This window comes from Ranitomeya variabilis, chromosome 4 (assembly GCF_051348905.1).
Source record: "Ranitomeya variabilis isolate aRanVar5 chromosome 4, aRanVar5.hap1, whole genome shotgun sequence".
Classification (NCBI taxonomy): domain Eukaryota; kingdom Metazoa; phylum Chordata; class Amphibia; order Anura; family Dendrobatidae; genus Ranitomeya; species Ranitomeya variabilis.
In genome coordinates, this window is record NC_135235.1 from 455,754,651 (window position 1) to 455,767,995 (window position 13,345).

General features: G+C 47.7%; 1 protein-coding gene across 3 annotated transcripts; it reads right to left on the reverse strand.

Annotated features, from left to right (window-relative positions):
- Positions 1-527: 527 nt before the first annotated feature.
- BLCAP (BLCAP apoptosis inducing factor) lies at positions 528-6,520 on the reverse strand. Of its 3 annotated transcripts, none has more exons than XM_077251605.1 (2): positions 6,367-6,520; positions 528-1,521 (listed from the first exon to the last, which is right to left on the reverse strand). In XM_077251605.1, the coding sequence occupies exon 2, from the start codon at positions 1,493-1,495 to the stop codon at positions 1,232-1,234; it is 264 nt and encodes an 87-aa protein (XP_077107720.1). In that variant the 5' UTR covers positions 1,496-1,521; positions 6,367-6,520; the 3' UTR covers positions 528-1,231. The 3 variants fall into 3 exon arrangements, with proteins under 3 accessions (XP_077107720.1, XP_077107721.1, XP_077107719.1); XM_077251606.1 differs by having other exon boundaries at positions 6,354-6,496; XM_077251604.1 differs by lacking the exon at positions 6,367-6,520 and adding an exon at positions 6,150-6,310.
- Between the last annotated feature and the right edge of the window lie 6,825 nt (positions 6,521-13,345).

Here is a 13,345-nt window from a genome sequence, read left to right on the forward strand (position 1 = left end):
CGTCCAGACAGGCATCTGACGTCACAATGTGGAGCTCAACAAACCCTTGAAGTTTTGTGGAGTGAGCAATAGGAAAAGAAGCAGAGGGCAAAATCATTTCAAGAGAATGCAATTTCTTTAAAGCATATCTGTCACAATACAAACTGCACACATTGTTAAATAGATCTAAGCCTGATGAGGCTGGTGTAGTTACTGTTAAAATCCATGTCTGAATGGTCATGTTGACATCCTGTGACTGCTGCAGCCAATCACTGGGCTTAGTGGTGTGGTGCAGTCTACACTGGCATCACCGTGGGGCCCAGTGATTGGCTCTAAAGAACACGTGATGACAGCATGACATCACGTCTGCTGCCATATCAAGCACCAGAGATCTGTCACTGTTATTTTCACATACAGAAAGTCTATGGATCAAAGAAAACTGAAGACGGACAGGCCCCATTTACACAAGCAAAACGCTCATTCCCTTTCATTGGAGGATCTGCCGCATTAATCTCCGACAGCTAGAAGCCACTGACGTACGCCTGTCATTATAATGATTAACAAAGCTTTATTCAGATTTGTTTCGCCCCAACACAAGAGGATAAAATCTCATGGTCCATACATACATCCACAGGACTACAGTACCCAGGACTACAGTGTACTGGGAGACCACCAACAGCGGAGCGTTCCCAGGATGCCAGATACACTGTGTCTGGGGGCAAACAAGTGTACATGTAGTCCGCTGACACTCAAAGCCGCCATGTTGTGGACTGAACCGATATACACAAGTGCAAATCTATCAATTCACTACGAAATGTGCAACATCACTGATGCAGGAGCCCACAAAAGGCCAACTCCAAGACGCCAGTCAATATATACACTGGTTATATACTGCAGCCTCATCAGATGGGATGAACAGGGCACACACTGTACCAAAGGGCAGTATCAGAAAATGACTGCCAGCAAAATGGACAGAAGAGACGTAAACATGACCAAGAGCTGGAGCAGCCCCCAAAATACAAGTAATTAAAAGTCTCCCCAGCAAGATAATACCGGGGGATGGTAATGCAAATGTCTCTGCCCACCTCCAAGTAAATGATAACACGGAAAAGGGGATTCATTGCACAAAAACCTTCTTAATTTAACATGGAGTCCCTGTAGTCCCAGAATAGTCCTCAAGACACAATGGTGCAAGCTGTGTCATGTCCCTGGAAAAAAGCAGCAATCCGTGGGCAAAGGAACCGTAGTCTTCTTAGGTGCCCACTACAGCCGGGTCATGGGCCGATTCTGGGAGCTCGCTGTCACTGCAATGGTACAAGAAGCAATTGCCCCAACAGCTGTAGCAGATAAGGATGAGGGCTCCCAGGAAGACCAAGGCACAGATGGTGCATGGCTTCCTCTCCAGTAAGAAGCTCAGGAGGTAGAAGCCCATGAACATCGAGTGATTGAACCAAAGAGCTGGATTCAGAGGCTTGGGGATCAGGAGAACGGGGAGCAGCCATTGTAAACAGTACATGATGGCGGTGGAGTCCGAACTACAACCTGAGGAGACAGAAGAAAATCATGTCACAGCCTGCAGATACCTGTAACCCTGGGCTGACAGAAGACTGACTGCGGCACCAATAAGGACCCTATGTAGGAAGAGTCTCTTACAGATAACATTCATGATCTGGCAAATTCTGGTCCCATCAAGACATCAGTTATATCCTGGAGATCGCTGCTCCCTGCCACCTCATAGGGTATGTGCACACGTCCGGATTTCTTGCAGAAATTTCCTGAAGAAAACCGGAAATTTTCTGCAAGAAATCCGCATTTATTTTTTTTTTTTGCGTTTTTTTCCGTTTTTTTCGCGTTTTTTTTAGCATTCTGCAAGCGTAATTAGCTTGCAGAATGCTAAGGTTTTCCAAGCGATCTGTAGCATCGCTTGGAAAACTGACTGACAGGTTGGTCACACTGGTCAAACATAGCGTTTGACAAGTGTGACCAACTTTTTACTATAGATGCTGCTTTTGCAGCATCTATAGTAAAAGATAGAATGTTTAAAAATAATAAAAAAAATTAAAAAAAATGCTTATACTCACCCGCAGACAGCTGATCTCCTCACCGGCGTCCGTTCCGTATAGATGGTGTGTGTGCACAGGACCTTCCATGACGTCGCGGTCACGTGAGCGGTCACATGACCGGTCTCGACCAATCACAAGACGGCGACGTCATCGGCAGGTCCTTCACCGCACACCAGCTACAGGAACCGAAGCGACAGCGTGCAGTGGAGAGGCGGGAAGACATCGAAGGTGAGTATATGACTATTTTTTATTTTAATTCTTTTTTTTTGACCAATTATATGGTGCCCAGTCCGTGGAGGAGAGTCTCCTCTCCTCCACCCTGGGTACCAACCGCACATAATCTGCTTACTTCCCGCATGGTGTGCACAGCCCCGTGCGGGAAGTAAGCAGATCAATGGACTCCCAGGTGTGCGGAATCCCCGCAATTCCGCATTTTCAGGCCATGTGCACACGTTCAGTATTTTTCGCATTTTTTTCGCGTTTTTTCACGATAAAAACGCGAAAAAACGCTTACATATGCCTCCCATTATTTTCAGTGTATTCCGCATTTTTTGTGCAAATGTAGCCTTTTTTTCCGCGAAAAAATCGCATCGCGGAAAAAAAAGCAACATGTTCATTAAAATGCGGAATTGCGGGGATTCCGCACACCTAGGAGTGCATTGATCTGCTTACTTCCCGCACGGGGCTGTGCACACCATGCGGGAAGTAAGCAGATTATGTGCGGTTGGTACCCAGGGTGGAGGAGAGGAGACCTCCATATAGGGCTCCCCTATAACAAAGTACAGCTTCCTCGTATATCTGCCCCCTATAACTTACAGCACAACTTTGTTTATTTGCCCCCTATAGTGTACAGTAGGCCCCTGAATATCTGCCTCTATAACTTACAGTACGGACCCCCGAATATCTGCCCCTAAAGTGTACAGTACGGCACCATATAGCTGCCCCTATAGTGTACTGTACGGCCCCCGTATATCTGCCCCTATAGGGTACAGTACGGCCCCCGCATATCTGCCCCTATAGTGCAGAGTACAGCCCCATATATATGCCCCCCTATAACGTACAGTACAGCGCCCGTATATCTACCCCCTATTACAAACAGTATAGCCCCATATATCTGCCCCTATTACAAACAGTAAGGCCCCCTGTATATCTGCTCCACTATAATGTACAGTACCCGTAAATCTACCCTCTATAGTGTACAGTACAGCCCCGTATATCTGCCCCCTATAGTGTACAATACGGCCCCGTATATGTGCCCCCACTATAGAGTACAGTACGTCCCCATATATCTGCCCCTACAGTGTACAGTATGGCCCCAGAATAACTGCCCCTGTAGTGTACAGTATGGACCCCGCACATCTGCCCCCTATTACAGACAGTACAGCCCCCGTATGTCTCCCCATAACGCAGAGTACAGCCCTCATATATCTGCCCCTTAAGTGTACAGTACAGCTCCCTGTATACCTGCAACGCTATAACATACAGTATAGTTATATATATAGTGTACAGTGCAGCCCTGTATATCTGCCCCCCCCACAGTGTACAGTACAGCCCCGTATATCTGCCTCTATAGTGTACAGTACGGCCCCGTATATCTGCCCCTATAGTGTACAGTACGGCCCCGTATATCTGCCCCCATAGTGTACAGTACGGCCCTGTATATCTGCCCCCCTATAGTGTACAGTAAAGCCCCGTATATCTGCCCCTATAGTGTACAGTACGGTACTGTATATCTGCCCCCCCTATAGTGTACAGTACGGCCCCCGTATATCTGCCCCCTATTACAGACAGTATGGCCCCCTGGTATATCTGCCCATTATTACAGACAGTATGGCCCCCGTCTATCGGCCCTGTAAAACAGACAGTACAGCCCCCGTAAACCTGCCCCCTATTACAGACAGTACGGCCCCCTGGTATATCTGCCCCTATTAAAGACAGCACGGCCCCCGTATATCTGCCCCCTATTACAGAACGTACGGCCCCCGTATATCTGCCCCCTATTACAGACAGCACGGCCCCCGTATATCTGCCCCCTATTACAGTCAGCACGGCCCCCGTATATCTGCCCCCTATTACAGTCAGCACGGCCCCCGTATATCTGCCCCCTATTACAGAACGTACGGCCCCCGTATATCTGCCCCCTATTACAGACAGCACGGCCCCCGTATATCTGCCCCCTATTACAGTCAGTACGGCCCCCTGGTATATCTGCCCCTATTACAGACAGCACGGCCCCCGTATATCTGCCCCCTATTACAGTCAGCACGGCCCCCGTATATCTGCCCCCTATTACAGACAGTACGGCCCCCGTATATCAGCCCCCTATTACAGACAGTACGGCCCCCGTATATCTGCCCCTATTACAGACAGTACAGCCCCCGTATATCTGCCCCCTATTACAGACAGTACGGCCCCCGTATATCAGCCCCCTATTACAGACAGTACGGCCCCCGTATATCTGCCCCTATTACAGACAGTACGGCTCCCTAGTATAGCTGCCCCCTATTACAGACAGTACGGCCCCCGTATATCTGCCCCCTATTACAGACAGTACGGCCCCCGTATATCAGCCCCCTATTACAGACAGTACGGCCCCCGTATATCAGCCCCCTATTACAGACAGTACGGCCCCCGTATATCAGCCCCCTATTACAGACAGTACGGCCCCCGTATATCTGCCCCCTATTACAGACAGCACGGCCCCCGTATATCTGCCCCCTATTACAGACAGTACGGCCCCCGTATATCAGCCCCCTATTACAGACAGTACGGCCCCCGTATATCTGCCCCTATTACAGACAGTACGGCTCCCTAGTATAGCTGCCCCCTATTACAGACAGTACGGCCCCCGTATATCTGCCCCCATTACAGACAGTACGGCCCCCTTATATCTGCCCCTATTACAGACAGTACGGCCCCCGTATATCAGCCCCCTATTACAGACAGTACGGCCCCCGTATATCTGCCCCTATTACAGACAGTACGGCTCCCTAGTATAGCTGCCCCCTATTACAGACAGCACGGCCCCCGTATATCTGCCCCCTATTACAGACAGTACGGCCCCCGTATATCAGCCCCCTATTACAGACAGTACGGCCCCCGTATATCTGCCCCTATTACAGACAGTACGGCTCCCTAGTATAGCTGCCCCCTATTACAGACAGTACGGCCCCCGTATATCAGCCCCCTATTACAGACAGTACGGCCCCCGTATATCAGCCCCCTATTACAGACAGTACGGCCCCCGTATATCAGCCCCCTATTACAGACAGTACGGCCCCCGTATATCAGCCCCCTATTACAGACAGTACGGCCCCCGTATATCTGCCCCCTATTACAGACAGCACGGCCCCCGTATATCTGCCCCTATTACAGACAGTACGGCCCCCGTATATCAGCCCCCTATTACAGACAGTACGGCCCCCGTATATCTGCCCCCTATTACAGACAGCACGGCCCCCGTATATCTGCCCCTATTACAGACAGTACGGCCCCCGTATATCAGCCCCCTATTACAGACAGTACGGCCCCCGTATATCAGCCCCCTATTACAGACAGTACGGCCCCCGTATATCAGCCCCCTATTACAGACAGTACGGCCCCCGTATATCTGCCCCCTATTACAGACAGCACGGCCCCCGTATATCTGCCCCCTATTACAGACAGTACGGCCCCCGTATATCTGCCCCCTATTACAGACAGTACGGCCCCCGTATATCAGCCCCCTATTACAGACAGTACGGCCCCCGTATATCTGCCCCCTATTACAGACAGCACGGCCCCCGTATATCAGCCCCCTATTACAGACAGTACGGCCCCCATATATCTGCCCCCATTACAGACAGTACGGCCCCCGTATATCTGCCCCCTATTACAGACAGTACGGCCCCCTAGTATATCTGCCCCCTATTACAGACAGTACGGCCCCCGTATATCTGCCCCCTATTACAGACAGTACGGCCCCCGTATATCAGCCCCCTATTACAGACAGTACGGCCCCCGTATATCTGCCCCCTATTACAGACAGTACGGCCCCCGTATATCTGCCCCCTATTACAGACAGTACGGCCCCCGTATATCAGCCCCCTATTACAGACATAACTTTACCTTCTCCCATCACAAGCCGCAGCTGCTGCCACCTCCATGTCCTCCATCACTGTCACATCCTGTCACTGCTGCCTCTATGTCAGCGCCGGACACAACTTTCTATGGTATCACCTATACCTGTAGTCCGGCGCCGCTCCGCCCGCTGGAGCCCGGACCCTGCTTTCAGCGCCCCCTATAACATCACCGCATTAACCCTGTACATACCGCTCACACTTACAGTACTCCAGGCCGAGGCTCCCACACGCAGCTGACGGAAGGCTCAGAGTCACGTCACGCGTCTTCCTACGTTACGACGTCAAACACAGACCTCGCCGCTGCTTACCATGGGCGACTTCGCCCCCTGGTGTTCAGACACAGGAACTTAGAAGTCATTACTGAGTCACGGCGTAGTAACATTCCCATATCGCGCCACAAGGCGGCGGAGCTGCTACTGTGAGAACGGTGAGCTTGTGATGAGCAACATGTCTGCTATGTATGTAGGAGTACTCAGTAGGAACGGAAGCATCGCTCAGGAGGCTGCTACACATTGGGACTGGGGGCTGCCGCAGCCATCAGCTCTCTATGGGGGTCATCTACACTGCTTAAAAAATAAAGGGAACACTTAAACAACAGAATATAACTCCAAATAAATCAAACTTTTGTGAAATCAAACTGTCCACTTAGGTCGGTTTCACATTGCGTTAATGGCAATCCGCTGACGGCATCCGTTACATAGCGGCACTAACGCTATGTAACGGATGTGTTAGCCCACCCATTGTCTTCCATTATGTAGAGCATTGCTGAGGCTAACGCATGTCATAATCGGCATGCATTAGCGATGTACCGTCATTCTGTGACGGACCCTCGGACGCGGTCTGCAGCTTTTCGGGTCCGTCATTGATAGCACAAATGGAGCATCTGCACTAGTGCGATCGCATAACGCGATCTTTAAAAGGCACTTGTGTGGCGCAGTCCGTTTAACGCATGCGTTGAATGGACTGCACTAACGCAATGTGAACCTAGCCTTAGGAAGCAACACTGACAACCAATTTCACATGCTGTTGTGCAAATGGAATAGACAATAGATGGAAATTATTGGCACTTATCAAGACACACTCACTAAAGGAGTGGTTCTGCAGGTGGGGACCACACACCACATCTCAGTACCAATGCTTTCTGCCTGATGTTTTGGTCACTTTTGAAAGTTGGTTGTGCTTTCACACTCGTGATAGCATGAAACAGACTCTACAACCCACACAAGTGGCTCAGGTAGTTCAGCTCATCCAGGATGGCACATCAATGCGAGCTGTGGCAAGGTTTGCTGTGTCTGTCAGCGTAGTATCCAGTGGCGCCGACAGGCCAGTACACCAGGAGACGTGGAAGGGGGCGTAGGAGGGTAACAACCCAGCAGCAGGACTGCTACCTCATCCTTTGTGCAAGGAGGAATAGGAGGAGTATTGCCAGAGCCCTGCAAAATGACCTCCAGCAGGCCACAAATGTGCATGTATCCACACAAATGGTTAGAAACCGACTTCATGAGGATGGTCTGAGTGCCCGACGCCCACAGATGGGGGTTGTGCTCACAGCCCAACACCATACAGGACGCTTGGCATTTGCCACAGAACACCAGGATTGGCAAATTCACCACTGGCGCCCTGTGCTCTTCACAGATGAAAGCAGGTTCACACTGAGCACGTGACTGACGTGACAGTCTGGAGACGCCATGGAGAGCGATCTTCTGCCTACAACATCCTTCAGCATGACCGGTTTGGTGGTGGGTCAGTAATGGTGTGGGGTGGCATTTCTTTGGAGGGCCGCACAGCCCTCCATGTGCTCGCCAGTGGTAGCCTGACTGCCATTAGGTACCGAGATGAGATCATCAGACCCCTTGTGAGGATATTAGTTGTGATTTATGTTGATAATTTTTAGGTTTTATTGCTCTCAACACATTCCACTATGTAATGAATAAAGATTTACAACTGGTATATTTCATTCAGTGATATCTAGGATGTGGGATTTTAGTGCTCCCTTTATTTCTTTGAGCAGTGTATATATATATATATATGTATATATATATATATAAGGTCCACTTCCGTCTGTCTGTCTGTCTGTCTGTAATGGAAATCCCACGTCTCTGATTGGTCGCGGCCGGCTGGGTGCGACCAATCAGCAACAGGCACAGTCAGGCCGTGAACTGGCCGCTCCCTACTCCCCTCCAGTCAGTTCCCCCTCCATACTCCCCTCCAGTTAGCGCCCACATAGCGTTTTAGCAGTCCGTTAATGCTGCCATTAACCCTGTGACCAACTTTTTACCATTGATGCTGCCTATGCAGCATCAATAGTAAAAACATAATGTTAAAAATAATAATAATAATAATAATAATAAAAAATCATTATATTTTCACCTTCCGGCGTCCGCGCCAGCCTTTCCCGCTCCTTGCAACGCTCCGGTCCCAAGAATGCATTGCGGCAATGACCCCAGATGACGTAGCGGTCTCGCGAGACCGCTACATCATCACGGGTTATTGCCGCAAGGCATTACTGGGATCAGAGCATCGAGAGGAGCATCGCTAAAGTCCTGGGCTGGATCCGGAGGCCGCCGGAAGGTGAGTATTTAACTATTTTTTATTTTAATTTTTTTTTTAACAGGGATATGGTGCCCAGATTGCTATATACTATGTGGGCTGTGCTATATACTACGTGGCTGTGCTACAGTTGTGGCCAAAAGTATTGACACCCCTGCAATTCTGTCAGATAATACTCAGCTTCTTCCTGAAAATGATTGCAAACACAAATTCTTTGGTATTATTATCTTCATTTGATTTGTCTTAAATGAAAAAAACACAAAAAGAATTGTTCTAACGCCAAACTGGATATAATTCCACACCAAACATAAAAAAGGGGGTGGACAAAAGTATTGGCACTGTTTGAAAAATCATGTGATGCTTCTCTAATTTGTGTAATTAACAGCACCTGTAACTTACCTGTGGCACCTAACAGGTGTTGGCAATAACTAAATCACACTTGCAGCCAGCTGACATGGATTAAAGTTGACTCAACCTCTGTCCTGTGTCCTTGTGTGTACCACAGTGAGCATGGAGAAAAGAAAGGAGACCAAAGAACTGTCTGAGGACTTGAGAAACCAAATTGTGAGGAAGCATGAGCAATCTCAAGGCCACAAGTCCATCTCCAAAGACCTGAATGTTCCTGTGTCTACCGTGCGCAGTGTCATCAAGAAGTTTAAAGCCCATGGCACTGTGGCTAACCTCCCTAGATGTGGACGGAAAAGAAAAATTGACAAGAGATTTCAACGCAAGTTTGTGCGGATGTTGGATAAAGGACCTCGACTAACGTCCAAACAAGTTGAAGCTGCCCTGCAGTCCGAGGGTACAACAGGGTCAACCCGTACTATCCGTCGGCGTCTGAATGAAAAGGGACTGTATGGTAGGAGACCCAGGAAGACCCCATTTTTTCCCCGAGACATAAAAAAGCCAGGCTGGAGTTTGCCAAAACTTACCTGAAAAAGCCTACAATGTTTTGGAAGAATGTTCTCTGGTCAGATGAGACAAAAGTAGAGCTTTTTGGGCAAAGGCATCAACATAGAGTTTACAGGAGAAAAAAAGAGGCATTCAAAGAAAAGAACACGGTCCCTACAGTCAAGCATGGCGGAGGTTCCCTGATGTTTTGGGTTTGCTTTGCTGCCTCTGGCACTGGACTGCTTGACCGTGTGCATGGCATTATGAAGTCTGGAGACTACCAACAAATTTTGCAGCATAATGTAGGGCCCAGTGTGAGAAAGCTGGGTCTCCCTCAGAGGTCATGGGTCTTCCAGCAGGACAATGACCCAAAACACACTTCAAAAAGCACTAGAAAATGGTTTGAGAGAAAGCACTGGAGACTTCTAAGGTGGCCAGAAATGAGTCCAGACCTGAATCCCATAGAACACCTGTGGACAGATCTAAAAATGGCAGTTTGGAGAAGGCACCCTTCAAATATCAGGGACCTGGAACAGTTTGCCAAATAAGAATGGTCTAAAATTTCAGCAGAGCATTGTAAGAAACTCATTGATGGTTACCGGAAGCGGTTGGTCACAGTTATTTTGTGCAACCAAGTTTTAGGCTGAGGGTGACAATACTTTTGTCTGGCCCATTTTTGGAGGTTTGTGTGAAATGATCAATGTTTTGCTTTTTGCTTCATTTTCTTTTGTGTTTTTTCATTTAAGACAAATTAAATGAAGATAATAATACCAAAGAATTTGTGATTGCAATCATTTTCAGGAAGAAACTGAGTATTATCTGACAGAAGTGCAGGGGTGTCAATACTTTTGGCCACAACTGTATATACTACATCGCTGTGCAATATACTACTTGGCTGTGCTATATACTACGTGGCTGTGTACTAAGTGGGCTGTGTTATATACTGCGTGGGCTGTGCTATATAGTACGTGGCTGTGCAATATACTACGTGGCTGTGCAATATACTACGTGGCTGTGCAATATACTACGTGGGATGTGCTATATACTGCGTGGTTGTGCTATAAACTACGTAGCTGTGCAATATACTTCGTGGCTGTGCAATATACTACGTCGCTGTGCTATATACTACGTAGCTGTGCTATATACTATGTGGCTGTGCAATATACTACCTGGCTGTGCTATATACTACGTGGCTGTGCAATATACTACGTGGGCTGTGTTATATACTACGTGGGCTGTGAGACTCTTTTGCCCGGGGCCCTCAAAAACCTGGACCTTGCCCTGGCTTCACTGATTGGTCACGGCCGGCCCCAAACAATCAGCGACAGACGCAGTCCGGCCGCGAATTGGCACAGGATTTGAACCACACTTCGCTAATTGGTAGCGCCCGGCTGTGTATTCATTGCATTGTTCTGAAATCTTCATAAATAAACTACATACATATTCTAGAATACCCGATGCGTTAGAATCGGGCCACCATCTAGTATATATATATTTATATATATATACACATCTTTTACATTTAAAAACTTACAAAACGGAAACTGCGCCAATGCATAAGTTTGAGCACCCTTGGAGATTTGTGTGCTCAGAAAACTTTGGTCAAGGTTTAAGACCATCTTTAGGGAAGGGCAGGTGGTGCAAATTTCCCAGCTTTATAAAAACCCAGCCTCCAACCTTATGCCAAAAACAGCAGCCATGTGTTCTTCTAAGCAGCTGCCTAGCACTATGAAAATGAAAATGGTGGAGGCCCACAAATCAGGAGAAGGCAATAAGAAGATAGCAAAGCGTTTTCAAGATGCATTCTCCTTAGTTTGAAATGTACTTAAGAAATGGCAGTTAACAGGAACAGTGGAGGTCAAGATAAGGTCTGGAAGACCAAGCAAAATGTGGAAATTTGTAATATTGAGTTTTCCCATGGAACTTGGAAGCTGAATTGTTATATTTACTATATCTGGATATGTAACTAAGATACCCCAGCTATTTTCAGTACAAATTCTCCACTTTTTAGGTGTTTTTTATATTATTGCATGACTATAAATTAATAATTTTTAATATACTTTCTGGGTAGTTCATTCTTCTTAGGTATCTCTAATTTGGTGTATTGAACTCCCAAGCTATGTACTGCCTTGATTTTGGGTTGCAATACATGAATACATCAACTGACCCACCATCAGCCTTTCACTGTGTCACCAGAACCATCATCGTTAAATTAGTATGTCACCAGAATCTATCAGTACATGAATACATCACCAGAACCACCATAAGTACATGAATATATCACCAGATCCACCATAAGTAAATACATCACCAGAACCAAGAGAACTTGAATACAAGAATCAAGCTTACTACAACAATCAATTATAATATCAAGTTAGTCCCGTAAACAATTGTATGTCATGAACCTACAACCCCACAACTCCAAGTATGTCCTTAACAATGGTAAGGAGATACTGAGAGTTATTAATAACAGCCATCATCTGACTGCAGACCATACAGGAACCACAGTACTGATGAGAACTAGTATCACAAACATATATATATGTTTATATCCAGGCACCTTACAGATTACATTTAAGGGTATGTGTCCACGGTCTTTATTTTTTTTTTATATATAGCGCTAACATATTCCGCAGCGCTTTACAGTTTGCACACATTATCATCACTGTCCCCAATGGGGCTCACAATCTAAATTCCCTATCAGTATGTCTTTGGAATGTGGGAGGAAACCGGAGTACCCGGAGGAAACCCACGCAAACACGGAGAGAACATACAAACTCTTTGCAGATGTTGTCCTTGGCGGGGTTTGAACCCAGGACTCCAGCGCTGCAAGGCTGCAGTGCTAACCACTGCGCCACCGTGCCGCCCTAGGTCAGTAAACCCTGCTTGTTTGATGCTGCGCAGAGCTGCAGCGTCAAACACGCAGCGTCCAGATGTTCCAGCATAGTGGAGGGGATTTTATGAAATCCCGTGTCCACTATGCGTGGAAACACGCATCCGACTTCCCTGCGACTCAGGACGTGCTGCGCGTCTTTTCAGATCGCAGCATGTCCGTGCTACCTGCGGCGACGCTGCGTCGCCGCAAGTAATATCACAGGGCGCTATGCGAGGGTGCGATGATCCCGGATGTGTACAGTTAACACATCCGGCATCATCGCGTCCCAGAAAGGGGGCGGGGCTTAGCGCCGAGCGGCTTCGCCGCTCCGGCGATACCGCCGGCCATCCTGATCGTGGATACGTACCCTTACAGTCGTCTCTTTTTCATCTCCATCTTGTCTAAATGATGACTTTTCACATCCACAGCTGTTTTCTGCAGACCTCCCTCCGAGTGCCCATAAGAATAAGAGTGTTATTAAAATGCCGTCTGCATAAAAATAGAAGTCTATATTATGACCCTAAATAAACCTCCTATGGTATATAGCCTCCACACTGTGTACCATTATCAGCTATAACCGACACATCATCCGCCATTATGAACCACACCCTATAACATGGCTGCCCACTCTCCAATTTTACATTACACTGGCGATATCTCCACACTGTCCCCCCACCATGCTAACCCCTCTCCATATTGTGCCTCTATTTCACACTGTCCTCTATTCAATCTGTGCCCCTTTTCACACTATGCCCTCATACTGATCACCACACTGCCCTGTTTAAACTGTAACCACTCCTCACACTGTCCCCCAAAACAGTATGATGGTCACCACAGCTGTCCATACGGTCTGATATCCACAGCAA